Genomic DNA, 25,809 nt, shown 5'->3' with positions numbered 1-25,809 from the left:
TCCAAACTCTCCACCATGGCCAAGACCAAAGAGCTCTCCAAGGATGTCAGGGACAAGATTGTAGACCTACACAAGGCTGGAATGGGCTACAAGACCATCACCAAGCAGCTTGGTGAGAAGGTGACAACAGTTGGTGCAATTATTCGCAAATGGAAGAAACACAAAATAACTGTCAATCTCTCTCGGCCTGGGGCTCCATGCAAGATCTCACCTCGTGGAGTTGCAATGAGAACAGTGAGGAATCAGCCCAGAACTACACGGGAGGATCTTGTCAATGATCTCAAGGCAGCTGGGACCATAGTCACCAAGAAAACAATAGGTAACACACTATGCCGTGAAGGACTGAAATCCTACAGCGCCCGCAAGGTCCCCCTGCTCAAGAAAGCACATATACAGGGCCATCTGAAGTTTGCCAATGAACATCTGAATGATTCAGAGGAGAACTGTGTGAAAGTGTTGTGGTCAGATGAGACCAAAATCGAGCTCTTTGGCATCAACTCAACTCGCCGTGTTTGGAGGAGGAGGAATGTTGCCTATGATCCCAAGAACACCATCCCCACCGTCAAACATGGAGGTGGAAACATTATGCTTTGGGGGTGTTTTTCTGCTAAGGGGACAGGACAACTTCACCACATCAAAGGGACGATGGACGGGGCCATGTACCGTCAAATCTTGGGTGAGAACCTCCTTCCCTCAGCCAGGGCATTGAAAATGGGTCATGGATGGGTATTCCAGCATGACAATGACCCAAAACACACGGCCAAGGCAACAAAGGAGTGGCTCAAGAAGAAGCACATTAAGGTCCTGGAGTGGCCTAGCCAGTCTCCAGACCTTAATCCCATAGAAAATCTGTGGCGGGAGCTGAAGGTTCGAGTTGCCAAACGTCAGCCTCGAAACCTTAATGACTTGGAGAAGATCTGCAAAGAGGAGTGGAACAAAATCCCTCCTGAGATGTGTGCAAACCTGGTGGCCAACTACAAGAAACGTCTGACCTCTGTGATTGCCAACAAGGGTTTTGCCACCAAGTACTAAGTCATGTTTTGCAAAGGGGTCAAATAATTTTTTCCCTCATGAAAATGCAAATCAATTCATAACATTTTTGACATGCGTTTTTCTGTATTTTGTTGTTGTTATTCTGTCTCTCACTGTTCAAATAAACCTACCATTAAAATTATAGACTGATCATGTCTTTGTCAGTGGGCAAACGTACAAAATCAGCAGGGAATCAAATACTTTTTTCCCTCACTGTATCTCATGCTGAAATGCAATGGAATATTAGATTGGCCGAGTCTGACCAATTTGGGCCAAAATGGGCGTTCTCACTGCACGAGACGAGACATGGTTACGTCAGCATGGTTTGTCTGCTGGGAGCAAAACACACGCACACATAAATTGCAAATGAGGACTGAATGTGACTTTTGATACATATAAGCAGTGGTGGAAAAAGTACCCAATTGTCATACTTGAGTAAAAGTAAAGATACCTTAATTGAAAATGACTCAAGTAAAAGTGAAAGTCACCCAGTAAAATACTAATTGAGTCCAAAAGTATTTGGTTTTAAATATACTTAAGTATCAAAATTAAAAGTAAAAGTATGAATCATTTCAAAAATCATTTCATTTCAAACCAGACGGCACAATTTGTTTTTGTTTTTATTTACAGATAGCCAGGGCCACACTCCAACACTCAGACATACTTTACAAACAAAGCATTTGTGTTTAGTGAGTCCGCCAGATCAGAGGCAGTAGGGATGACCAGGGATGTTTTCTTGATAAGTTTGTGAATAGGTCAATTTTCCTGTCCTGCTAATCATTCAAAATGTAACAACCACTTTTGGGTGTCAAGGAAAATGCACAGAGTAAAAAGTACACTATTTGCTTCAGGAATGTAGTGAAGTAAAAGTAAAAGTTGTGAAAAATATCAATAGTAAAGTAAAGTACAGATACCCAAAAAACTTCTTAAGTAGTACTTTAGAGTATTTTGACTTAAGTACTTTACACCACTGCATAAAAGCATGACCATACAATAAACAAATCAAAGTGAGATTATTGCAGATACGCCTAAATACTTTCTTGGTTTGCTTTGCCTCTTCAAACATGGTTATTTGAAAATAATTTAAATGGTTTTTGAGCTTGGAGTACATTTAAATTACATTTGTAGCTTACCTCAATTTAATCCCCTGTTTTAACCTTTCATTACAAATCAGATTTTCGTTCATAAGAATGACATTGCAGTTTAGTGTATTTAATAAGTGAACGTGTTGAATTACATTCTGCTCTACATTGCTCCTTTAAATGTATGAGGCAGAAAGAAAACGGAGTCCTCCTGGGCACCTCCAATAATCCCTTGGTCTGATTAATTCAGAGGACAAATCGCAGAGAAGGATGGGTTTCTTTTTTTCTATTATTTTGGCAAAGCATGAACAAACACGAAAGGAATGTGAAACCTAGTAAACTGATTTAAAGTCTCCACCTTCCTCCCATGAGTCTCTGCTCAAATCCTGTGTGAAGTTTATTTTGTCAAGGATGTGAAAATTGACAACTAAAAGGCTAAAGGACTTTGCAGGTCTAATTCTCCCCTGTTTCTCTTTCACACCCTGGTGTGATCATGAAACGTGTTGTCAGTAGATTACGAAACAAGATTTTTTAAATTGTACTGTGACAATTGTAATAAGAATATATTGTAGGATTCAGAAGTCAGGCAAACAGACATGACATTGTAGTTATTACAATGAAAAACATATTTATTGTAACTTCACCATCCATTATCTGATCCCCACTTTTATAAAGGCCCAATAAATGCATCAAGTTTGGAGGCCTGCTCAAGGTCCACCTGGAGATAAGGTCAACAAGCACTCCTTCAAAAATTCTGTTTTTCTCTGCCTTTGTTCTCAACTGGGCACCGAAGGAGTGTTTCTCCTCTGAGTCTCACCTAAACTAAATGTAATATTTATGAATGCCATTTCCAGCTGCTTGAATATAAATGAAATTGACCCTGCCGTAATCTATCTACAGAGCGCATAACTTCCCACGGGAATGTGTGAGTATGTTGATGTTTTCCCTCCAGGCAGCCAGATAGGACGTCCAGCACCAGTAAGTTAATGAAGTATACAAATGCTGCTCAGTCATGATAAAGAGCCTGGCTGAAATTGGAATAGAGGGAGGTTTTCTGCATTACACCCACTTCGCTCCTTAGAGAATTCTGATGAATGTATGGATATGGGTGTATGTTACTGTATAATAAACCTCCATGGCAGCCCTATAGTACAGTGTTATCTTGCAACCAGATTTCTCAATAAGACAGCAGCCAGGAATCTAACTCTTTTCACAATTTGACCCGGCTGGGAAGAGTCAAAGTAGATAATTGGGTTACCTGTATAGAACTTTACTTGAAGTTTTAGAGGCCCCACTTTACAAAGTTGAAATATAAGTTAAGCAAAACGTTACTTTTCCACGAATCAGATTGGCAGATCTTGCCAATCATTTGACGGTAAGTTTTATATTTTGAGGATTTTTCCTTTCTGTTATCTTCTGGCTTTTCACAAACATAGTAGGCCTACTTGTGTATTACTGTGTGGTGGCAGAATTTTGGGTGAGCTGTTGTCACTTCTCTAGGGATATGTTCTGTGTTGGACTGTGATGTTATGCCTTTCATAGACTCCTGGTATGGCTACACCCTAACACAAGGCCATTGTGTTCCGGAACTGTTGCTTGTATAAAATAATATGATTGTATTATCACATCCCACCATATGAGGGACATGTAACCATTTACTCTTTGAGTTCTTCCCTCACAGCTGCTTGATTAAAGATGTTTCCATTATACAATTAAATAGTCTCTGCATTAATCTTTGGATCGAGTTTTCCACAACAACTGGATATATTATCATATATTATCATATTCCCTAAAGGTCTGCTGACATTGGGCTGATTTTGCATTATTCCCTTGCAACAAAAACTTTGTGTTGCACATCCCACACAAAGGTGAGCACATCCCACTGGGCAAAAACTGGTTGAATCAATGTTGTTCCCAAGTTATTTCAACCCCAAAAATAATTGTGATGACGTTGAATCAACGTGGAAACCTAATTGGATTAGCAAAAAGTAATCAACGTAAGAGCATTTAGTCTTTTTTCACAGAACTTTTAACCTTTATTCCAATGACATGGTGAAATGTTTTGTTGATTACCCGTTGAATTCACGTTAGTTGACAACTCAACCAAATGTAAATCAAAATTAGACATTGAACTGACGTCTGTGCCCAGTGGGATGTATTCAATGCTCAGTAATCCACACTCAGTAGAAAGTGTATCTTATCCACACTCCAACTGACCAAACACTGTACAGTCCCGTCATTGTTATTGTAACTCTAAATATGCATGGCAGTTCCCCCTGGGACATGACATGGACAGTCTTACTCAAAGGCCATAAACAGGTGATGAGATCTGGACTTTATTTGGCTCTAACTAAGGGCACTTCATCACCTGGACTGGGACAAAGTCGAGTTGAAAGGGAAGGACTAAGCTACCCTGGGGTTGCAGAACGAAACGACAGCAAGTGGTCGACTCACAATAATACCCAGGGAATGGTCACATGCAATCAAATCATCAATTTTATATCAAAGCATCTTCAAAACACATTTCCTTTTTCTATTTCAAGCGTTGGTTTGCAACAACAATGCCAGCCCTCCTCAACACTGAAATTCCATACATGGAGGTTGAGTCTGGGGGATTTAAAGTTAATTCCTGCAACAATCTATTAATTAATCTGTCAATGAAAAACAAAATATATAATGTATAGGGGAGGACTCTTACTTCTCCCATAGGTAAAAAAAAAAAACACCGGAATAAGGGAAAACAGTAGAACATAATGTATCAAGAAAACACACCATGAATTTTTTATTTTTTTATTTCACCTTTATTTAACCAGGTAAGCCAGTTGAATTAATGCCAATGTATACGTAATAAAGAAAGTGTTGCTGAAATAGGATTAATAAGCCGGCATCTGAGCAACAGCGGAGAGGACATTTATGAATGACGAGTTCTGAAAGCTAATTTTAATTAAGTAATAATGCCTGAGAAGCCGGTGTTTGGAGGATATACTGGCACGGGTGTTGTTAGGACCGAGACGAAGTCCTCCAAACACCTGCTTCGAGGGCATTATCACTTTTATACAACGGGTTACCAACATATTCAAATAATGATTGACATATTTTCATTAAAAACGTTTTTCTGATTAATTTATTAATACTATTTCATCCTTCCACGAGATATAGTCCCGACACAAATCTAGGGTTGCTACCCAAGCCGGCTGATCGTTTGTTCTAAATGTTCAGTTGCCATGATGGCTGGCAATATCCCTTGCATGCTAGCTAACACCGTCACGTCAAACAGTCCAGCCAGAATAACAGAAAAGTAGCTGCATTTGCGTTTGTTTAAGCTGTTTTTTTTTAAATATACATAACAATGAGCTAATAATGTGCCATTTCGCTTGGCATAGACCATTTAATCTCTCGCAAGGCCACTGTTCAGAAGAGATAGCCAACTACACAGCTAACACAATCACTTCAAACTGAAGCTGGAATGACAGCAAACTAGCTGCATTTCGTGTTTTTCTATTGACATTTCTTTGTATACATCCAAAAATGATGCTGATTCATGATTTTGACTGGCTGAGAAAAGCTGCCAGCCTGTCTGTCTCGTCCCGACTCCCGACACATGCATTACCATAGGACAGCTGAAGATCGAATTTCAATATTGAAACAATGTTGCAAATGTCAGAGAGAAAAGACAGTAAGGTTATTACAAATCTCCGCTGTTGAAAACCAAATGCTAGTCTAAAAGAAATTAAAGATAAAGTCTAGATGCTTTTTACAGTGTAGATCTAATTTATAAATTGCCTGGCTGAGGTGATGGACAGTGGATTGCACAGTCAGATGAAACAGAGTAAATAAGCATTTAAACATCATAGCCGGTGGTAACTTGTGGAATAGACACCGGCTAGAATGCAGTTTTAACCAATTAGCATCCAGGATTAGACCCACCCGTTGTATAATACTGTGATAATCTGTTTGGGTTGGGTTCTTTCCAAAGCCACAGGCCTAACACTTTAAACATTGTCTAACGGTCAACTTCCACTATGACTGTGGGAGGTGGGGTGTTTTCCACTAGCTCCCAGCGACAGCCCCAAAACATCACTGCTCTAGAGGAGATCTGCATGGAGGAATGGGCCAAAATACCAGCAATAGTGTGTGAAAACCTTGTGAAGACTTACAGATTCATTTTGTCTGTCATAGTTGACGTGTACCTATGATGAAAATTACAGGCCTCTCTCATCTTTTTAAGTGGGAGAACTTGCACAATTGGTGGCTGACTAAATACTTTTTTCCCCACTTCTTGCAGACATGAAAACAAAAGCATGTTTTAATGCCTTGCTTTTTGCATCTTTGCTTTAGGTTTTGCTTTTGTGTTTCCTTTTTGTTGTGTCTTCTGAATCTGTTTTCATGCTTTTCTTTTTGTGTTTGTGATTTAGGTTTTGCTTGTCTTTTGTACTAACAGGCCACTGTACTTACAAATGTTTTTGCATGGCATGTTGACCTCCTTTACAAAAGCATCAACACTTACCAAGCATTGGTATGACATGGGTTGTTGAGCTTGAGATTTCCAGGCACAAACAACCTACAAGAGCAGGTACTTAAAAGTTGTGATCAATGTCAATGATTAATCAATACTGTTTATCTAAGCCTCAGTGACCTGATAGAATGTGTCAGTGGCCAAGCCATGCAATATTTCACACCCAGTCCTGCTGCTAACACAGTGGAAGTGCTGATCACAGTCACAGCCCAGACCCAATCAATAGGACTTTGAAGTAATGGAAATGTATTGCTGATATTAATCTAATGAGAGTTCACTTAAACCTCTCGCATTCCCCTATTATACACTGTACCTGTAAAACAAGCATATTAGTAAGACCGAAGTTAGTACACTTTATAGACCAAAAACATAAAAAGAAGCATTTACAACATGTCAACATTAATCAAGTCCTTCAAGTCACGTTCCTCAACCCCCCACATTAATCAAGTCCTTCAAATAACGTTCCTCAATCCCCCGGGTCTTACAAAATTAAACCGCCACAGAGTTTTTCAATATTTTGGAAACCACCCCTTGATCTTTGATTTGATAGCAAAGATTTCGACCGAGTGGTAGTTACATTTACCAAGACCCACCCCTCTGTTTACAAACACCAATGTTTATGGCGCACAGTGGGTGGAAACAGAGATTGGTGGTTGTGGCTTCAAGTGTAGGTTTGTAAAAAAACACCCAGACATTACATACGTCATGTATATTTACATGTAGGAGGTAATATGATTATTCCACTAATTATCCCAGTATGAATGCATTGTATTACACCTGAAGTACAGTGGGGGAAAAAAGTATTTAGTCAGCCACCAATTGTGCAAGTTCTCCCACTTAAAAAGATGAGCGAGGCCTGTAATTTTCATCATAGGTACACGTCAACTATGACAGACAAATTGAGATTTTTTTCTCCAGAAAATCACATTGTAGGATTTTTTATGAATTTATTTGCAAATTATGGTGGAAAAAAAGTATTTGGTCACCTACAAACAAGCAAGATTTCTGGCTCTCACAGACCTGTAACTTCTTCTTTAAGAGGCTCCTCTGTCCTCCACTCGTTACCTGTATTAATTGCACCTGTTTGAACTTGTTATCAGTATAAAAGACACCTGTCCACAACCTCAAACAGTCACACTCCAAACTCCACTATGGCCAAGACCAAAGAGCTGTCAAAGGACACCAGAAACAAAATTGTAGACCTGCACCAGGCTGGGAAGACTGAATCTGCAATAGGTAAGCAGCTTGGTTTGAAGAAATCAACTGTGGGAGCAATTATTAGGAAATGGAAGACATACAAGACCACTGATAATCTCCCTCGATCTGGGTCTCCACGCAAGATCTCACCCCGTGGGGTCAAAATGATCACAAGAACGGTGAGCAAAAATCCCAGAACCACACGGGGGACCTAGTGAATGACCTGCAGAGAGCTGGGACCAAAGTAACAAAGCCTACCATCAGTAACACACTACGCCGCCAGGGACTCAAATCCTGCAGTGCCAGACGTGTCCCCCTGCTTAAGCCAGTACATGTCCAGGCCCGTCTGAAGTTTGCTAGAGTGCATTTGGATGATCCAGAAGAGGATTGGGAGAATGTCATATGGTCAGATGAAACCAAAATATAACTTTTTGGTAAAAACTCAACTCGTCGTGTTTGGAGGACAAAGAATGCTGAGTTGCATCCAAAGAACACCATACCTACTGTGAAGCATGGGGGTGGAAACATCATGCTTTGGGGCTGTTTTTCTGCAAAGGGACCAGGACGACTGATTCGTGTAAAGGAAAGAATGAATGGGGCCATGTATCGTGAGATTTTGAGTGAAAACCTCCTTCCATCAGCAAGGGCATTGAAGATGAAACGTGGCTGGGTCTTTCAGCATGACAATGATCCCAAACACACCGCCCGGGCAACGAAGGAGTGGCTTCGTAAGAAGCATTTCAAGGTCCTGGAGTGGCCTAGCCAGTCTCCAGATCTCAACCCCATAGAAAATCTTTGGAGGGAGTTGAAAGTCTGTGTTGCCCAGCGACAGCCCCAAAACATCACTGCTCTAGAGGAGATCTGCAAGGAGGAATGGGCCAAAATACCAGAAACAGTGTGTGAAAACCTTGTGAAGACTTACAGAAAACGTTTGACCTGTGTCATTGCCAACAAAGGGTATATAAAAGTATTGAGAAACTTTTGTTATTGACCAAATACTTATTTTCCACCATAATTTGCAAATAAATTCATAAAAAATCCTACAATGTGATTTTCTGGATTTTTTTCTTCTAATTTTGTCTGTCATAGTTGACGTGTACCTATGATGAAAATTACAGGCCTCTCTCATCTTTTTAAGTGGGAGAACTTGCACAATTGGTGGCTGACTAAATACTTTTTTTCCCCACTGTATATGCTCAGACGGCTGCAACGCATTGGCAAGATAATGATAATGCAGTTACTGTATGTTTGTCATCACTCAAGTCTTAGTAATTATTCCCTGAGAATGTTCTACAGTTAAGAGATAATGATATGTATGAGACATACACCACATAATCTGTGAGCATCTGCAATCAACACATTGTGGAATACACTTAATCTCCTCTCGGAAACCAAGCCATGTCTTGTTATTCCAAAACTTCTTGTGAAATATTAAAACTTAAAAGGGACAAGAGCAGCATGCAACACAAACACAAGCCATCCCTTTAAAACAGCCTTTGAAGGAGAGGGAGAAGAGTGAGATTGTGAAGCCACCTCCTACACCACCAGTGAATGCTCACTCACAAGGCACAGCAGATTGCTTCATAACGGAGCTAAATAAATGTGGGCTGGCCGTAGATCTTGGGAGCTGGGAGATGAGCGTCAGAGTACCAAGACAAAAGGGGACGAGGAGGAAAAGCAGAGGAATCTGACAGCCCAGAATAAATGACTCAACATCAAAACCCCTCACATCTCCCACCACATCCCCCCAGACTTGGAGGAACAGAACAAAAGCATTGTGCTACTCTGGGAGGCTGTTCATTAAGTGCTTGGACGTGTGTTTACTGCACCCTCTTTCACTTCAAAGCCACCGACTCCTTGCACCATCAGTGCCTTTCTGCGGGAGAAAAAAGTTTTTCTCATTGAAGGACAGCAAAGCATTGTGCCCAAGTTAAGTTTTGGGTAACAAGCAGACTGGCATTGTAAACTGTGAGAACTTAAAGCCACTTAATACTCAAGTCCTGTCTTGAGAGAGGGACAGTATTTAAATTAGTTACTGGTGGACGTTTAAATAGCTCAGCTATGAATAGAATGTAAATCAAACGAAATAACCTGTGAAATATTTAAATATCTAGGAGAACAGTAAGTGCATTTCTTGGTGGCAATGAGGACTGCAGGTATTGTGAGAGTCTTGGTGTGGGAGACAGTGGCTGAGTCCAAATTCCCATACTAGAGTACTACATCCTTAAACTGCATACTATTTACTCATCGTCGCATACTATTTAGCACATACCGTTTAGTAAAAAGTATGCAGTATGCCATGGCTGCAACGCAGTAGAGGCTCCTCATTGGCTGAGTAAGTGGGGCGGGGCCAAGTACAGGTGGATTTTTCCAAATTCCACAGACATGTATCGTATTAACCAGCCTGATAATAGCTCATCTCCAATTTAATGCATTTCTCTAAACTGAATAGGAATGGATTTATAGGCCTAAGGGTCTAGGCCCAAGGGTCTCAATACTTACAGTGGGGAAAAAAAGTATTTAGTCAGCCACCAATTGTGCAAGTTCTCCCACTTAAAAAGATGAGAGAGGCCTGTAATTTTCATCATAGGTACACGTCAACTATGACAGACAAAATGAGAAAAAAAAATCCAGAAAATCACATTGTAGGATTTTTAATGAATTTATTTGCAAATTATGGTGGAAAATAAGTATTTGGTCAATAACAAAAGTTTCTCAATACTTTGTTATATACCCTTTGTTGGCAATGACACAGGTCAAACGTTTTCTGTAAGTCTTCACAAGGTTTTCACACACTGTTGCTGGTATTTTGGCCCATTCCTCCATGCAGATCTCCTCTAGAGCAGTGATGTTTTGGGGCTGTCGCTGGGCAACACAGACTTTCAACTCCCTCCAAAGATTTTCTATGGGGTTGAGATCTGGAGACTGGCTAGGCCACTCAAGGACCTTGAAATGCTTCTTACGAAGCCACTCCTTCGTTGCCCGGGCGGTGTGTTTGGGATCATTGTCATGCTGAAAAACCCAGCCACGTTTCATCTTCAATGCCCTTGCTGATGGAAGGAGGGTTTCACTCAAAATCTCACGATACATGGCCCCATTCATTCTTTCCTTTACACGGATCAGTCGTCCTGGTCCCTTCGCAGAAAAACAGCCCCAAAGCATGATGTTTCCAACCCCATGCTTCACAGTAGGTATGGTGTTCTTTGGATGCAACTCAGCATTCTTTGTCCTCCAAACATGACGAGTTGAGTTTTTACCAAAAAGTTATATTTTGGTTTCATCTGACCATATGACATTCTCCCAATCCTCTTCTGGATCATCCAAATGCACTTCAGACGGGCCTGGACATGTACTGGCTTAAGCAGGGGGACACGTCTTGCACTGCAGGATTTGAGTCCCTGGCGGCGTAGTGTGTTACTGATGGTAGGCTTTGTTACTTTGGTCCCAGCTCTCTGCAGGTCATTCACTAGGTCCCCCCGTGTGGTTCTGGGATTTTTGCTCACCGTTCTTGTGATCATTTTGACCCCACGGGGTGAGATCTTGCGTGGAGCCCCAGATCGAGGGAGATTATCAGTGGTCTTGTATGTCTTCCATTTCCTAATAATTGCTCCCACAGTTGATTTCTTCAAACCAAGCTGCTTACCTATTGCAGATTCAGTCTTCCCAGCCTGGTGCAGGTCTACAATTTTGTTTTTGGTGTCCTTTGACAGCTCTTTGGTCTTGGCCATTGTGGAGTTTGGAGTGTGACTGTTTGAGGTTGTGGACAGGTGTCTTTTATACTGATAACAAGTTCAAACAGGTGCCATTAATACAGGTAACGAGTGGAGGACAGAGGAGCCTCTTAAAGAAGAAGTTACAGGTCTGTGAGAGCCAGAAATCTTGCTTGTTTGTAGGTGACCAAATACTTATTTTCCACCATAATTTGCAAATAAATTCATTAAAAATCCTACAATGTGATTTTCTGGATTTTTTTTCTCAATTTGTCTGTCATAGTTGACGTGTACCTATGATGAAAATTACAGGCCTCTCTCATCTTTTTAAGTGGGAGAACTTGCACAATTGGTGGCTGACTAAATACTTTTTTTCCCCACTGTATGTAAATAAGGTATTTCAGTTATTTAAAATAAATACATTAGCAAACATGTCTAAAAACCTGTTTTGCTTTGTCATTTGTATTGTGTGTAGATTGATGAAGAAAAAAATTATTTAATCCATTTAAGAATAAGGCTGTAACGTAACAAAATGTGGAAACAGGGAAGGGGTCGGAATACTTTCCGAATGCACTGTATGTAGGTAGCTAGCTATGTTTTGATGAAGTGAGGCAGGCTTGCTAACGTTAGCTGACGAGGCAGGCTAGCTAACGCTTTAGCTAACATTAGCGTAGCTAGCTAGCTACATCATTACAACTTAGTTAGGTTATAACTCATACAAGTTTATTGTATATTGTCTAGATACTGCTGGGTATGTAACGTTATCATTTTATAATGCTAGTGAGGCAGGCTAGCTAACATTAGCCTACAAGTCAGATTTCTAACTTAGTTCATAGTGTATTCTGCATTGTCAAAATAATGAATGAAGCTATGGTGGTAGCTAACTCATGTCTTGAGTCTGACTAATACAGTGACGGCATCACTGTAACGGAGTCACTGGCCTGAATCTAATGCAATCTGGGGCTACAGTCAGTCTACATCTGTAAAGCACAGAATTACGGTTTCCACAGCCACAAAGTCCAAATTGACTACATCGTAAAAATTCATGAACACAAACCTTTTGCTTTTTGGTCTTAATTTAAGGTTGGTGACCACTGCTATAAATGGAACAGGGAAGACTCTTGAATCAGGTTGGTGACAGATTCGAGTTCTGTCCCAATTCACCTTCACAACCTAGCTTGGTGAAACCAGCCTGATCGCTGCGTTTACCATTTTATTTGACTTCACATATCATGATATCTGAAGTGAAATAGAAAGGTGAACGCCGCGATCAGGTTGGTTCCACCATGCTAATCATAACCACCATTGATAACGTAACCAGTGCTCTGTGTTTGTTTCTGTGACCAACCAGTATCTTTGATGAGGTGCCAAGAGCTGATCTATGCTGCCATGTTGTAACGTATACGTAGGGAGTCAGGAAATATGTGCAGAAGCTGAGTTTAATAATAATAATAATAAATATGAAGATAATGCAAAACAGGAGAAGCGTACCCCTCCCAGTCCACCAGGTACTGGAGCCGACCCCCACGACGTCGGGAGTCCAGGAGGGATCTGACCACATAGGTGGGGCTTCCCTCGATGTCCAGGGGAGGCGGAGGGGTGTCATGGGGGACGGCATCAGCCAGGGGACCAGGAACCATTGGCCTGAGGGAAACATAAAAAGAGGGTGAGATCCGGTAGTTAGTGGGGAGCTGTAATCTATATGTCACTTCGTTGACCCTCCGGTGGACCTTGAAGGGATCCACAAACCGGGGGCTCAGCTTCTGGCAGGGCATGCAGAGTGGGAGGTTCCTGGTGGAGAGTCAGACGATCACCAGGATAAAACACGGGAGCCTCACGTGGGCGGCGTTGTGTAGTCTGAGCCAGGGCAATCCCAAGACGATCCGGTGAAGGGGTGACGTGACGATGTGGAATGACAGCTCCTCGTGGTGCTCCGGTAGTGTGGGAATGGTGATGGTGATTGGGATAGTGACATGCGTAATGGTGCCTGATCCAAGGGGTTTATTGTCCAGTGAGATGACGTGTAGCAGAGATGGCAGTGGCACGGTGGACAACCCCCATTCAGAGACCAGCTCCCTATATATAAGGTTCCCCGCTGATCTGGAATCTATCATTGTGGTAGAAATGGAAGTGAAGGAATAACCAGTCACCGTTATGGGAACTAAAAACAATGGTTTTGTGATAGGAGCTGATGTAACACTCACGGAGCGGCGGCGGGAGTCATGCCGCCTAGATAGGGAGCCGCCAGGAGATCTGTGGTCCATGGTGGTGTAGGGGGTGCTGCCCACCTCCATGGGTGAGGACTCGGAAGCAGGGCGGCTTCCATAGCTCAGATGGGGTGAGCGTCGAGGCTCCGGGAGGTGTTGGGAACGCCGTCTCTCTCTCAACATGTCGTCAAGACGGATGGACGTGGTGATGAGGGTGTCAAGATCCCTCTCGTCGTCCCGACATGCGAGTCCCGTCTTGATGTCCTCCCGTAAGCCTCTCCTGAGGCCGTGCGCAGAGCACGCTCATTCCAGCCGGAAGACGCTGCCACCGTGCGGAAGCTCAGAGCGTAATCGGACGCGGGCCCCTGTCTCTGTTGTAGATGGAGGAGACGCTCACCCCCGTCCTTTCCCTCCGTGGGATGATCAAACACCTCCCTGAATCTAGCGAGGAAGGTGGGGTAGGGAAGTGCCACTACCTCCTCTCCTTCCAAGACTGCCGTGGCCCAATCCAGCGCCTTTCCTTTAAAAAGTTAAATCACCAGCGCTATCTTGGCTTGGTCAGATGGATATGCCCCTGGCTGACGTGCCAGATAAAGGGAAACCTGTAGCAGGAAGCCACTACATTTAGTAGTTTTACCGTCATAGCGCTCCGGTAGGGCAAGGGTTCCCGCAGGAGTGGGTGATAGCACATGAACAGGTGGATTGGGGGCACTCGCCACACCCTGAGGTGGAACCGGAGCGCTGGGCAGATTATGCAGTTTGGAGCACTTCCTGCATGGCAGCGTTCAACTGGGCAAGCTGCTGCTGGTGCTGGTTGAGGCACTGGGAAACCCCTGCTGCATCCATTTTCGTTTGGTGTGTGATTCTGTGACGTGTACTGAGTATACGAAGAGGCAGGACGCAGACGCAGGAATTAACAAGGTCAAGGTTTACTTAACAATGAGAAAGAGAAATAACAAACAGAGTAAACAACACAAAGCTAAACAATCACACACAACATCATCCAGAACAGTCCAGGGCTAAATAGGGGTGGTGATGAGATGATGAGGTGCTAGTGCGCTGGAGGTGATTAGGGTGCGTTGGGTTTCCATTCCTGTGTTGCCAAGGTGGTGCGCTCAGACCGGTGGCTCAGTAGACCGGCAAATCAGAGTGCCAGAGGGGAGCAACGGGAGGAGACGTGACACCCAGAAAGACTCACAGCTGTAATCGTTGCCAAAGGTGCTTCTACAAAGTTTGACTCAGGGGTGTGAACACTTTTGTTAGTGAGATATTTCTGTACTTTATTTTCAATACATATGCAAACATTTCGAAAACATGTTTTCGAAAACATGGGGTATTGTGTGTAGATGGCTGGGGGGAAAATCTTGAATTGAATTCAGGCTGTAGCACAACAAAATGTGGAATAATTCATGGGGTATTAATACTTTTTAAAGGTACTGTATAGCCTCTTTCCCGGTCTGCGCAACTGGCAGATCCGGCTGTGCTACATTGGCAAAACCGGGCAGGGTAATTCATACACCATTTGTTATGTTTATAGGGAAACAAAACTGGACACAAATTATTTTCTGGGGTCCATCCACATCATAGAGCCGGCCCTGCATCAAATCCCCTTGAGCAAACAGCTCAGGCTTTGTAAATAAGGTAAGCAAACTGGAAATTGTGTATGTCAGACAGTCAGTCAGTCAGGCCTTTGTCCTTCATACTCGCTGTAAATACTGAGGCACCTTGCTCAGCACAAGTCTGCTCAATGCAATTCCACCCAGCCACGAACAGAAACCTTAGAATAGTAACAGACAGAGCAGTTTCCTCTACCCCACGGGCTCCACCTAAGATGTGTGTCTTAAATCATGTTATGAGTTCCTTTTCAAACAGTTGTTATACCTCTTCTCCACCATCACCTCTCACAGTCATACTTTATAAAATAATTCAACATTTTAAGTGAAGCAAATTCAGGTTATTAACACATTTTTCTATCATGCATCACATTTAGATCGGTGAGTAGAGTGCCTAGAAGGACATTTCAACTCTCAATGTCGAAACAGGTATTCCATGGTGAAAAGGACTATTCAAGGCCTACCGTACCATAGACAGAACATCCATCTAGATGATCCATCAGAGGAACCATCATTGTAAAAAAAAAAAAAGAAGGAAGACTGAAGATTCTCTCTCTCTCAAGGTAGACGCAGCAAATAGATATAAAAATGTTGAATGACACTTCATAAAAAATTCCAAAATGTCTCATGAATCAAATTGTCTTGCCTGCCTGCATGGTTTTGTCTCGGGCATTAAGGCATTAAACCATTACTCCATTAGTTCTTCAGGGAGCAGTGTTTCTGTTCATAAGTTGTATGGATAAGCTGAGAGGTATCATTTGTCTCATAGCTTGATCTACATTACTTATCTGCTTTATTATTATTAACCTCCTCCGGTTCTCCCTGTTCGCCCACGACACGACTCCAACTCCATCATCACATTTGCTGACGACATGATGGTGGTAGGACTGATCACCAAGGGTGATGATATAGCCTACAGGGAGGAAGACAGAGACCTGGTAGACCATGTTAGGCAGTGTCTGAGAAAGGCCCGAAAATTGCCAGAGATTCCAGCCACCCGAGACTGTTCTCCATGCTCCCGTCCGGCAGGCGGTACAGGTGCATCAAGGGTCAGAACAACAGACTCCTAAACAGCTTTCACCCCCTGGCCAACTACTGCTCCCCCTTACACCTGCGCTGCTGCTGAAATGATTATTGATTACATTTATTACTACCACTACTCTGCTGTTCATTGATTATTGATTGCCATTACCATTAGTATCTATCTATTTATCTTGCTACTGGTCACTATTACTCCTGTTTATATCTACAGTGAGGGAAAAAAGTATTTGATCCCCTGCTGATTTTGTCCGTTTGGCCACTGACAAAGAAATGATCAGTCTATAATTGTAATGGTAGGTTTATTTGAACAGTGAGAGACAGAATAACAACAAAAAAATCCAGATAAACGCATGTCAAAAATGTTATAAATTGATTTGCAGGGGATCAAATACTTTTTTCCCTCACTGTATACAGTATATTAGCATTGGTATATTACCATAAGTATTTATATATTCCTGCTACCAGTCACTGTTCAGCCCTGTTTACATGTACTGTATATCCACTTATCACGCCTACACTGACACTCTTCCACACACACACTCACACACCCACCCACCACTTATGCTGCTGCCATACTGTTCACTATTGTTATTGTTATTATTATTTATCATGCTACCAGTCACTTTCTCCAATCCCTGCCTACATGTACATATCTACCTCAATACTCCAGTATCACTGCACATTATACATGTGGTACTGGCACTGACCCTGTATATAGCTTCCTCTCTTATTTCTTGTGTTTTTTTATTTTATTATATTTTAGTATTAGTTATACTATTTTGATATTGAGTACTGCGCTGTTGGGTAGGGCTTGCAAGTTAAGCATTTCACTGTAGTTGTGCATGTGACAAATAAAAAGTAATTTATCTTGTCAAGGTTTTCCCAGTCTCCTGTGGAGTATAATCCTTGATTAAATGTGAGGCTGTATTCTGAGCCTTTTACATTTTACGCCATATCACTCACAAATTGCTTTTGAAGCAAAATACAATTTATCAGCTATCATGGTACTGTACATAACATAAGTGGACACACTTTTTTCACATATTGATGAATAGGGAAACCTTTACTGTAGACCTTTGTACTGGTGACCTTACCTTTTCGGTGTCTTGATAAAATGCCTAATATTGGGCACATATGGATCCTGAAAATGTCATTTCTAAAAATGTGCAAAACACTCTGGAATACCAGCCTCACATACAAAACTACTAGCACAACCAAAAGCGGACACATGTTTTGCAGATGAAAATCTAGAAGCTTTGTAAACTGCAATTTTCCCCCACGCTTCCATATTCCATTCATTGGATGCCAAACTCTCCCCCCTTAGGCAGCCACAAAGAAGCACATAAAATTATATTCCAGTTTGTCTGAATCATCAGCAATATACCATGTCCTCAAAAATCTCTTGCCATTTCTATTTTTAAAAGCAGCACAGTAATATGGCCCTTGGTGTCTTCTCCAGCCTCAAACAACTTGCACAGTTTTATCTAATCAATAGAGAAGTCTTTTGAAATTTGCTTTGCTTACTGTCTTGTACGCTTGCTGAGATGTTCAGTGTCTGTATGTGATTCAGAAATGTACTTTAAAAACCATGGCCAAACAATGAGAGCACGTGAGAGGGGAGAGCGCGAGAGAGAGGGAGAGAGATGGTAACTAGAAGACAGACAGTACTTATAAGATAAGTTGAGTTACAGTATGTTTCCCCTCAGAATGGAGGTTGAATATTTGATCCTCTTATCGATTTGTATTTTGTTCTCATTTGACATGTTTGGCCTATTCCAAATTGTTTCAGTTTCCATTGACAACAAAAGCCTGAAAATGAGCTCCATGCTTTCACCTCAGTTTTCATCAATTCTCTTTCAGCCAATTCCATCAATGCAAGTCTAAAGAGTTTCTGTCTTGTCTGTTGTGAATATACAGTTGAAGTCAGAAGTTTACATACACTTAGGTTGGAGTCATTAAAACCCGTTTTTCAACCACTCCACAAATGTCTTGTTAACAAACTATAGTTTTGGCAAGTCGGTTAGGACATTTACTTTGTGCATGACACAAGTAATTTTTCCAACAATTGTTTACAGACAGAATATTTCACTTATAATTCACTGTATCACAATTCCAGTGGGTCAGAAGTTTACATACACTAAGTTGACTGTGCCTTTAAACAGCTTAGAAAATTCCAGAAAATGATGTCACGGCTTTAAAAGCTTCTGATACGCTAATTGACATCATTTGAGTTAATTGGAGGTGTACCTGTGGATGTATTTCAAAGCCTACCTTCAAACTCAGTGCCTCTTTGCTTGACATCATGGAAAAATCCAAAGAAATCAGCCAAGAAAAAAAATGTAGACCTCCACAAGTCTGGTTCATCCTTGGGAGCAATTTCCAAACGCCTGAAGGTACCACGTTCATCTGTACAAACAATAGTACGCAAGTATAAACACCATGGGACCACACAGCCATCATACCGCTCAGGAAGGAGACGCATTCTGTCTCCTAGAGATGAATGTACTTTGGTACGAAAAGTGCAAATCAATCCCAGAACAACAGTATAGGACTTGTGAAGATGCTGGAGCAAACAGGTACAAAAGTATCTATATCCACAGTAAAACAAGTCCTATATCGACATAACCTGAAAGGCCGCTCAGCAAGGAAGAAGCCACTGCTCCAAAACCGCCATAAAAAAGCCAGACTACGGTTTGCAACTGCACATGGGGACAAGATCGTACTTTTTGGAGAAATGTCCTCTGGTCTGATGAAACAAAAATATAACTGTTTGGCCATAATGACCATTGTTCTGTTTGGAGGAAAAAGGGGGATGCTTGTAAGCCGAAGAACACCATCCCAACCGTGAAGCACGGGGGTGGCAGCATCATGCTGTGGGGGTCCTTTGCTGCAGGAGGGACTGGTGCACTTCACAAAATAGATGGCATCGTGAGGAAAGATCAGTGAGGAAGTTAAAGCTTGGTCGCAAATGGGTCTTCCAAATGGACAATGACCACAAGAATAATTCCAAAGTTGTGGCAAAATGGCTTAAGGACAACAAAGTCAAGGTGTTGGAGTGGCCATCACAAAGCCCTGATCTCAATCCTATAGAACATTTGTGGGCAGAACTGAAAAAGCGTGTGCGAGCAAGGAGGCCTACAAACCTGACTCAGTTACACCAGCTCTGTCAGGAGGAATGGACCAACATTCACTCAACTTATTGTGGGAAGCTTGTGGAAGGCTACACGAAACGTTTCACCCAAGTTAAACAATTTAAAGGCAATGTTACCCAAATACTAATTGAGTGCATGTAAACTTCTGACCCACTGGGAATGTGATGAAATAAATAAAAGCTGAAATAAATCATTTTCGCTACTATTATTCTGACATTTCACATTCTTAAAATAAAGTGGTGATCCTAACTGACCTAAAACAGGGAATTTTTACTAGGATTAAATGTCAGGAATTGTGAAAAACTGAGTTTAAATGTATTTGGCTAAGGTGTATGTAAAATTCCGACTTAAACTGTAGATCTGGAAGACACTTTTAAAAGGTGTTTGTGATACCACAGTAGATTTCAAAGTTAATTTCAAAGCGAAGTTTAATGTAGTCAGCCAAAAAGCTGCTCTCTTTTTCCTTGGGAATTGCTTAGGGGAAGAGTTTGTTTATACTCAAGAAATAACTGTGAATGCAAGCAATAAATGAGCAGAAAAATAAATGTTTCTTAGTTGAGAAAAATAACCTCAAGTTAAAGGGGAAATGTGTGTGTGTGCTACCTACTTATTATAACAATGGATTAACTGACCTGGCGGGTGGGTGGAGTTACTCGTTTTGGAGAAAAAAATCTAACCAGGGGTGCCCAAGCAATTACATCTCACCATTCGACTTTCTTCTTACACTTAGGCCAAGCTGTTCATACATACAAAACAACCCAAAAATTACTACTTGTTTGGCCCCCAATAAATTCCCCTATGGCTGCTCCTTAAACCTCTGATCTCCTCTGCAAGCGATGAATGCAGAAAACAGCCACAGTGTACTGAATGAATAATGGATGGGGGCCTGTTGTGAAAATTAAACCGGTCTCATGCTCCCTGTGATCCTTAGCTAAAATTACTTTGAAAGTGAATATCAGGGTGACTTTGGGAACAGCTAAATGAAATGTGAAGTATTTTTCTGGGCCACTCAAGGACATTCAGAGACTTGTCCCGAAGCCACTCCTGCGCGGACTTGGCAGTGTGCTTAGGGTCGTTGTCCTGAAGGAAGGACCATCGCCACAGTCTGAGGTCCTGAGCGCTCTGGAGCAGGTTTTCATCAAGGATCTCTCTGTACTTTGCTCGGTTCACATTTGCCTCGATCCTGACTAGTCTCCCAGTCCCTATCGGTGAAGAACATCCCCACAGCATGATGCTGACACCACCATGCTTTTCCGTAGGGATGGTGCCAGGTTTCCTCCAGACGTGACGCTTGGCATTCAGGCCAAAGAGTTCAATCTTGGTTTCATCAGACCAGAGAATCACCTTTCTCAAGGTCTGAGAGTCCTTTTGGTGCCTTTTGGCAAACTCCAAGCGGGTTTTCATGTGCCTTGTACTGAGGAGTGGGTTCCGTCTGGCCACTCTACCATAAAGGCCTGATTCGTAGAGTGCTGCAGAGATGGTTGTCCTTCTGAAAGGTTCTCCCATCTCCACAGAGGAACTCTGGAGCTCTGTCAGAGTGAACATCGGGTTGTTCGTAACCTCCCTGACCAAGGACCTTCTCCCCCGATTGCTCAGTTTGGCCGGGCGACCAGTTCTAGGAAGAGTCTTGGTGGTTCCAAACTTCTTCCATCGAAGAATGGTGGAGGCCACTGTGTTTTTGGGGACCTTCAATGCTGCAGATTTTTTTTGGTCCCCTTCCCCAGATCTGTGCCTCGACACAATCCTGTCTCGGAGCTCTAATCAAATCAAATCAAATCACATTTTATTTGCCACATGCGCCGAATACAACAGATGTAGACATTACCGTGAAATGCTTACTTACAGACCTTAACGAACAATGCATTTATTTTTTAATAAAAAAGTACAATAAAACAACAACAACAAAAAAGTGTTGAGAAAAAAAGATACAAATAAAATAACAGTAGTTGAGGTAATATGTACATGTGGGTAGAGTTAAAGTGACTATGCATAAATAATTAACCCTCCCGTTGTCCTGGTATTCTGTACACACGCCGTGCCCTCCGGGTCGAACTGTCCCCCTCTCACTAAAGGCCCAATTGGAACATGTGGGACAGTATGGGTGCGAACAGCTTTTGCAGATGTATTTGTTACACCTGGTGCACACCGTGTGTGTTTTACAGTCCTTCTTTGTGGGGCAGACCTGACACCTCTTCCTCTTACTGGGTTGTGCGGGGTTGGGTGCTTGGGCCGGTGCTGCGTGGTCCGGTGCTGCGGGGGCGTGATCCCTCCGGGGCTGATCACGATACGTAGCCCTCTGAAGAGCTTTGACGAGCGCCGCAGAGGCTTCGGTGCGAGGGAGACGGGCCCTTCTTTGTATGAACGGAGTCACTAGTGCCTTTCCCAGCTGCTCGAGGAACACCCTCCTCTTGTTTTGCTTGCCAGGCATCCAAGTAGGGTTGAGCTCTCGCCATATGACAAAAGCGTTGTAAGAGGACACGTCAAGGATGTTGTGGAAGATGACCAGGGGCCAGCGCGCGGTCATCCTCCTGCAGCTGTAGGTTCCAATCACCTTGTCTAGGTTGTCCACACCTCCCTTGTTGCTGTTGTAGTCTAGGACGATGGCCGGCTTCTTGTCCTGGCGACGGCTAACGTAAGCCTCGGTGTGCAGCGTGCTCAGGAGTAAGACGTTCTTGTTTTTCTTTGCCAGGTAGGACACTAGAGCGGTGGTGGACGTGAAGGCAAACTTGGAGGAGAAGAGGAGCCTGTCCTTTGAGGCGAGCAGCGCCTGCGGGAGCTCTGGCTTGTTCTTTCTGACTGTGCCGACCACGGTGACGTTCCTGGTCAGGAGCTGGCGCGCGAGCTCGTATGAGGTGAAGAAATTGTCGCAGGTGACGTTGTGACCCCTGAGTCCCTGCGTCAAATCGAGCACGACCCTCATCCCCTGGTTCTTCTCGGGGCCTCCGCATGTGGCCTTGCCGGTGTAGACCTGCATCTTCCAGGCGTAGCTGGATTTGGAGTCGCAGGCCACCCATGTCTTGATGCCGTATTTGGCCGGCTTGCTTGGGATATACTGGCGGAAAGGACATCGGCCTAGGAGAGAGAGAGAGAGAGAGAGAGAGAGAGAGAGAGAGAGAGAGAGAGAGAGAGAGAGAGAGAGAGAGAGAGAGAGAGAGAGAGAGAGAGGAGAGGAAAGACAAGAGATTAGCTTTAGCGTGTTGTGTTGTGTTGTGTTGTGTTCAGTGTTGTGTTCAGTGTTGTTGTTGTGCTCTTGTACGGTGTTGTTGGCCCCGGCACACCTCTGAAAGGGACCAGTTGCTCGTCCACCGTCACGTCGGCCCCGGGGTTGTAGAGGAGCGGCAGCCTCTCGACCCACTTGTCCCAGACCTCTCTCACGGCCGCAAGTTTGTCACCGCCGCCTGCTGCGCGTCTCTCGGCTCTGGTCTGGCGGTCGTCGAAGCGAAGGAGTCTCGAGTAAGCGTGAAAGACTTTGAGCGGCATGGTTGCGCGGAAAATGGTCCTTCCGCTCTCGGCGTCCCAGAGACTAGAGGCCGCTTCGCCTCGGGACCTGTACACGCCGGCTAGGATGAGCAGCCCTACGTAGGCTCGCAGGTCTGTGGAGTCCATCGCTTTCCAGCGGCCGCCGCCGCGGTCGCGGTCTTCGTGGTCTTCGTGGCCGTCGTCGGCGGCGTAGTGGCGGTCGTCGCCGTCGCCGTCGCCGTCCCCGTCGCCTCGGGCTCCGTATTTTCGAACGCCCTCCAGATTGGTCATCTCCAGGATGATGTCTTCTATCTCGGGTGTGAAAAACAAGCGAAACGTGGAGAGGATGTCGCGGGCTTGGCCTACGGCCTGCCTAGTAGGCCCGGGCCTCATGTCCTCCGGCACCTCAGCAACCGGCCTGTTACTTTTTGCCGCTGCGGCGGCCCCTCCGACGCCCCGATTGTTGTCACAGGGCACCGAGCACCATTGGATTTGGCCGTTTTTCGACACGAATGTCTCTCTTTCCACTCGAGGGATATCGTGTTGTGTTCTGGGGCTGATGCTGCGGCGGCAGCTGCGGCAGCGGCGGAGGTCTCCTCGCTCTCTTTCACCTTCCCCTTGTTCTTCCCCTTGTTCTTGTTCTTGTTCTTCTTCTTCTTCTTCTTCTTCTTGTTGGTCGTCGTCGTCGTCGTCATTGTCTCGTTCGTCTTCTAAGCCTTGACCTTGTTCTACTTGGACATTGTCCTCGTCGTCAGCGGCGGCAGCGGCTGCGGCGTCGTAGTCGTCTTCGTCGTCGTCGTCGTCGTCCTCTGTGGTCTCCTCGTCCTCTGGGTTGTATTCCTCCCCGTCTTCTTCTTCGGACGCTTCCTCGTCCGCTTCCTCGTCGCAGTCAGAGTCATTGGAAAATATCTGTTCTAGGACCTGTTTGGCCGTGAATCGCACAGCACTCATAATAGCTTCGGCACCCAGGCTGGGGAAGTCCCCAAGACCTCTCTCTTCGGCATGTGTCCGGACATGCCACGGAGGCAATATTAGTAGTAGTAGTAGTAGTAGTAGTAGTAGTAGTAGTAGTAGTAGTAGTAGTAGTAGTAGTAGTAGTAGTAGTAGTAGTAGTAGTTGTAGTTGTAGTTGTAGTTGTAGTTGTTGTTCTTGTTGTTATTGGTGTTGGTGTTGGTGTTTGTTTACGGCTTACCTAGTACCTCTGGCTCAGAGCTTATGCCTCTAACGTGTAGCCTGGGTCGTTTTGACCCAGACAGGACAGGACAGGACAGGACAGGACAACGCTAGGGGATATACAGCCACTAGCTCTATCACCTAGGCTCTGACACGTAGCCTGGGTCTTTTTGACCCGGTCACGACAGCGGGAGGGGATATACAGCCACTAGCTCTAACACCTAGGCTCTGACACGTAGCCTGGGTCTTTTTGACCCGGACAGGACAGGACAGGACAACGCTAGGGGTTATACAGCCACTAGCTCTAACACCTAGGCACTGACACGTAGCCTGGGTCTTTTTGACCCGGACAGGACAGGACAGGACAGGACAGGACAGGACAGGACAACGCTAGGGGTTATACAGCCACTAGCTCAAACACATAGGCACTGACACGTAGCCTGGGTCTTTTTGACCCGGACAGGACAGCAGGTGGAGACATAGAGCAACTGGCTCTAACACCTAGGCTCTAACACGTAGCCTGGGTCTTTTTGACCCGGTCAGGACAGCAGGAGGAGATATACAGCCACTCGCTCTAACACCTAGGCTCTAACACGTAGCCTGGGTCCTTTTGACCCGGACAGGACAGGACAGGACAGCGGGAGGAGATATACAGCGAGCCACTCGCTGTATAACACCTAGGCTCTAACATTAACCCAAAAAAATAAATAAATGAATATAATATAATTTATTATTTTTATGGGAGTGGTCATTGAATCCACAATATAACAGGTTCGTGTCTCACAGACAAACAACATCCATCGAAGCTATGTCGACTTTCCAGAACACAGAAAAGGCAAAGGGCGATTCTCGCTGCATCACTGCAGTGTTTGACATACACACGTCGGACTCCAGTCACGTAACTACTACTACCGACAATACCACCACCACCACCGTCGTCGGCACCGTGATCGGTCTGGGCATCGTCGGAGGGTCGACTCGACTGAATCTGAGCACCATCAACTTCAACGACATCTATTCTGCGTTCAATCGAGTAGTGAACAACATACCCATACTTCTCGGGTACACGGTGAAAAGCCTCTCGGTCATGCCCAACAACAAACTGGAGGTGAGACTATTTGTCGAACCCAAATATAGTCTGTTGAGGTATGAGCTGTGGCTCGTTCAGGTCGTAGGACAGGCTCTGCTCTTGTGGTTTTACCACGGTGCAGTGTCACACATCATGGTGACACACCGGGACCATGTGCAGAAGATACACCGTGAAGCTGTGGGATGGTGTCCCTGTGCTGCAACGTTGACCGGTTTCGACGACAGCGAGTCTTGTACTTGTGCTTTGTACTACGACATGTGGGACATGGACGTTCGTCACAGCCACGTCCGAGACCATTTGTTGACATATTATCGGACATATCGGCAAATGCCATGCGACATCTCATCCGTGTGTAGCGGTGTCCACATGACAGATCTCTCAGATGAGGAACAGACACTTCTGATGAAGAAAGTCGCCTGGATATTTCAAGGCTTTTCTGTTGGCCCCAAACAACACGCCATGATGGGGATCCGTTCGAGCCTAGGCATACCTTGTGATTTCACGAAAACCCAAAATGTTGTACCGCAAGTATACAAG

General features: G+C 44.0%; 1 protein-coding gene across 1 annotated transcript in view; it reads right to left on the bottom strand.

The window, feature by feature from the left end:
- Positions 1-23,960, bottom strand: part of LOC121574246 (piggyBac transposable element-derived protein 4-like) — a 48,529-nt gene extending 24,569 nt beyond the window's left edge. The window contains exons 1-4 of the mRNA XM_045222694.1: positions 23,732-23,960; positions 22,829-23,536; positions 21,733-22,622; positions 13,029-13,300 (exon numbers count right to left, since the gene is read on the bottom strand). Of these exons, the coding sequence (XP_045078629.1) occupies positions 13,029-13,300; positions 21,733-22,622; positions 22,829-23,536; positions 23,732-23,960 (2,099 nt within the window). The remainder of the gene's footprint in view (positions 1-13,028; positions 13,301-21,732; positions 22,623-22,828; positions 23,537-23,731) is intronic.
- Positions 23,961-25,809: the final 1,849 nt, after the last annotated feature.

This window comes from Coregonus clupeaformis, chromosome 9, assembly GCF_020615455.1.
Source record: "Coregonus clupeaformis isolate EN_2021a chromosome 9, ASM2061545v1, whole genome shotgun sequence".
NCBI lineage: Eukaryota > Metazoa > Chordata > Actinopteri > Salmoniformes > Salmonidae > Coregonus > Coregonus clupeaformis.
This window is presented reverse-complemented; position numbering and strand designations above follow the sequence as displayed.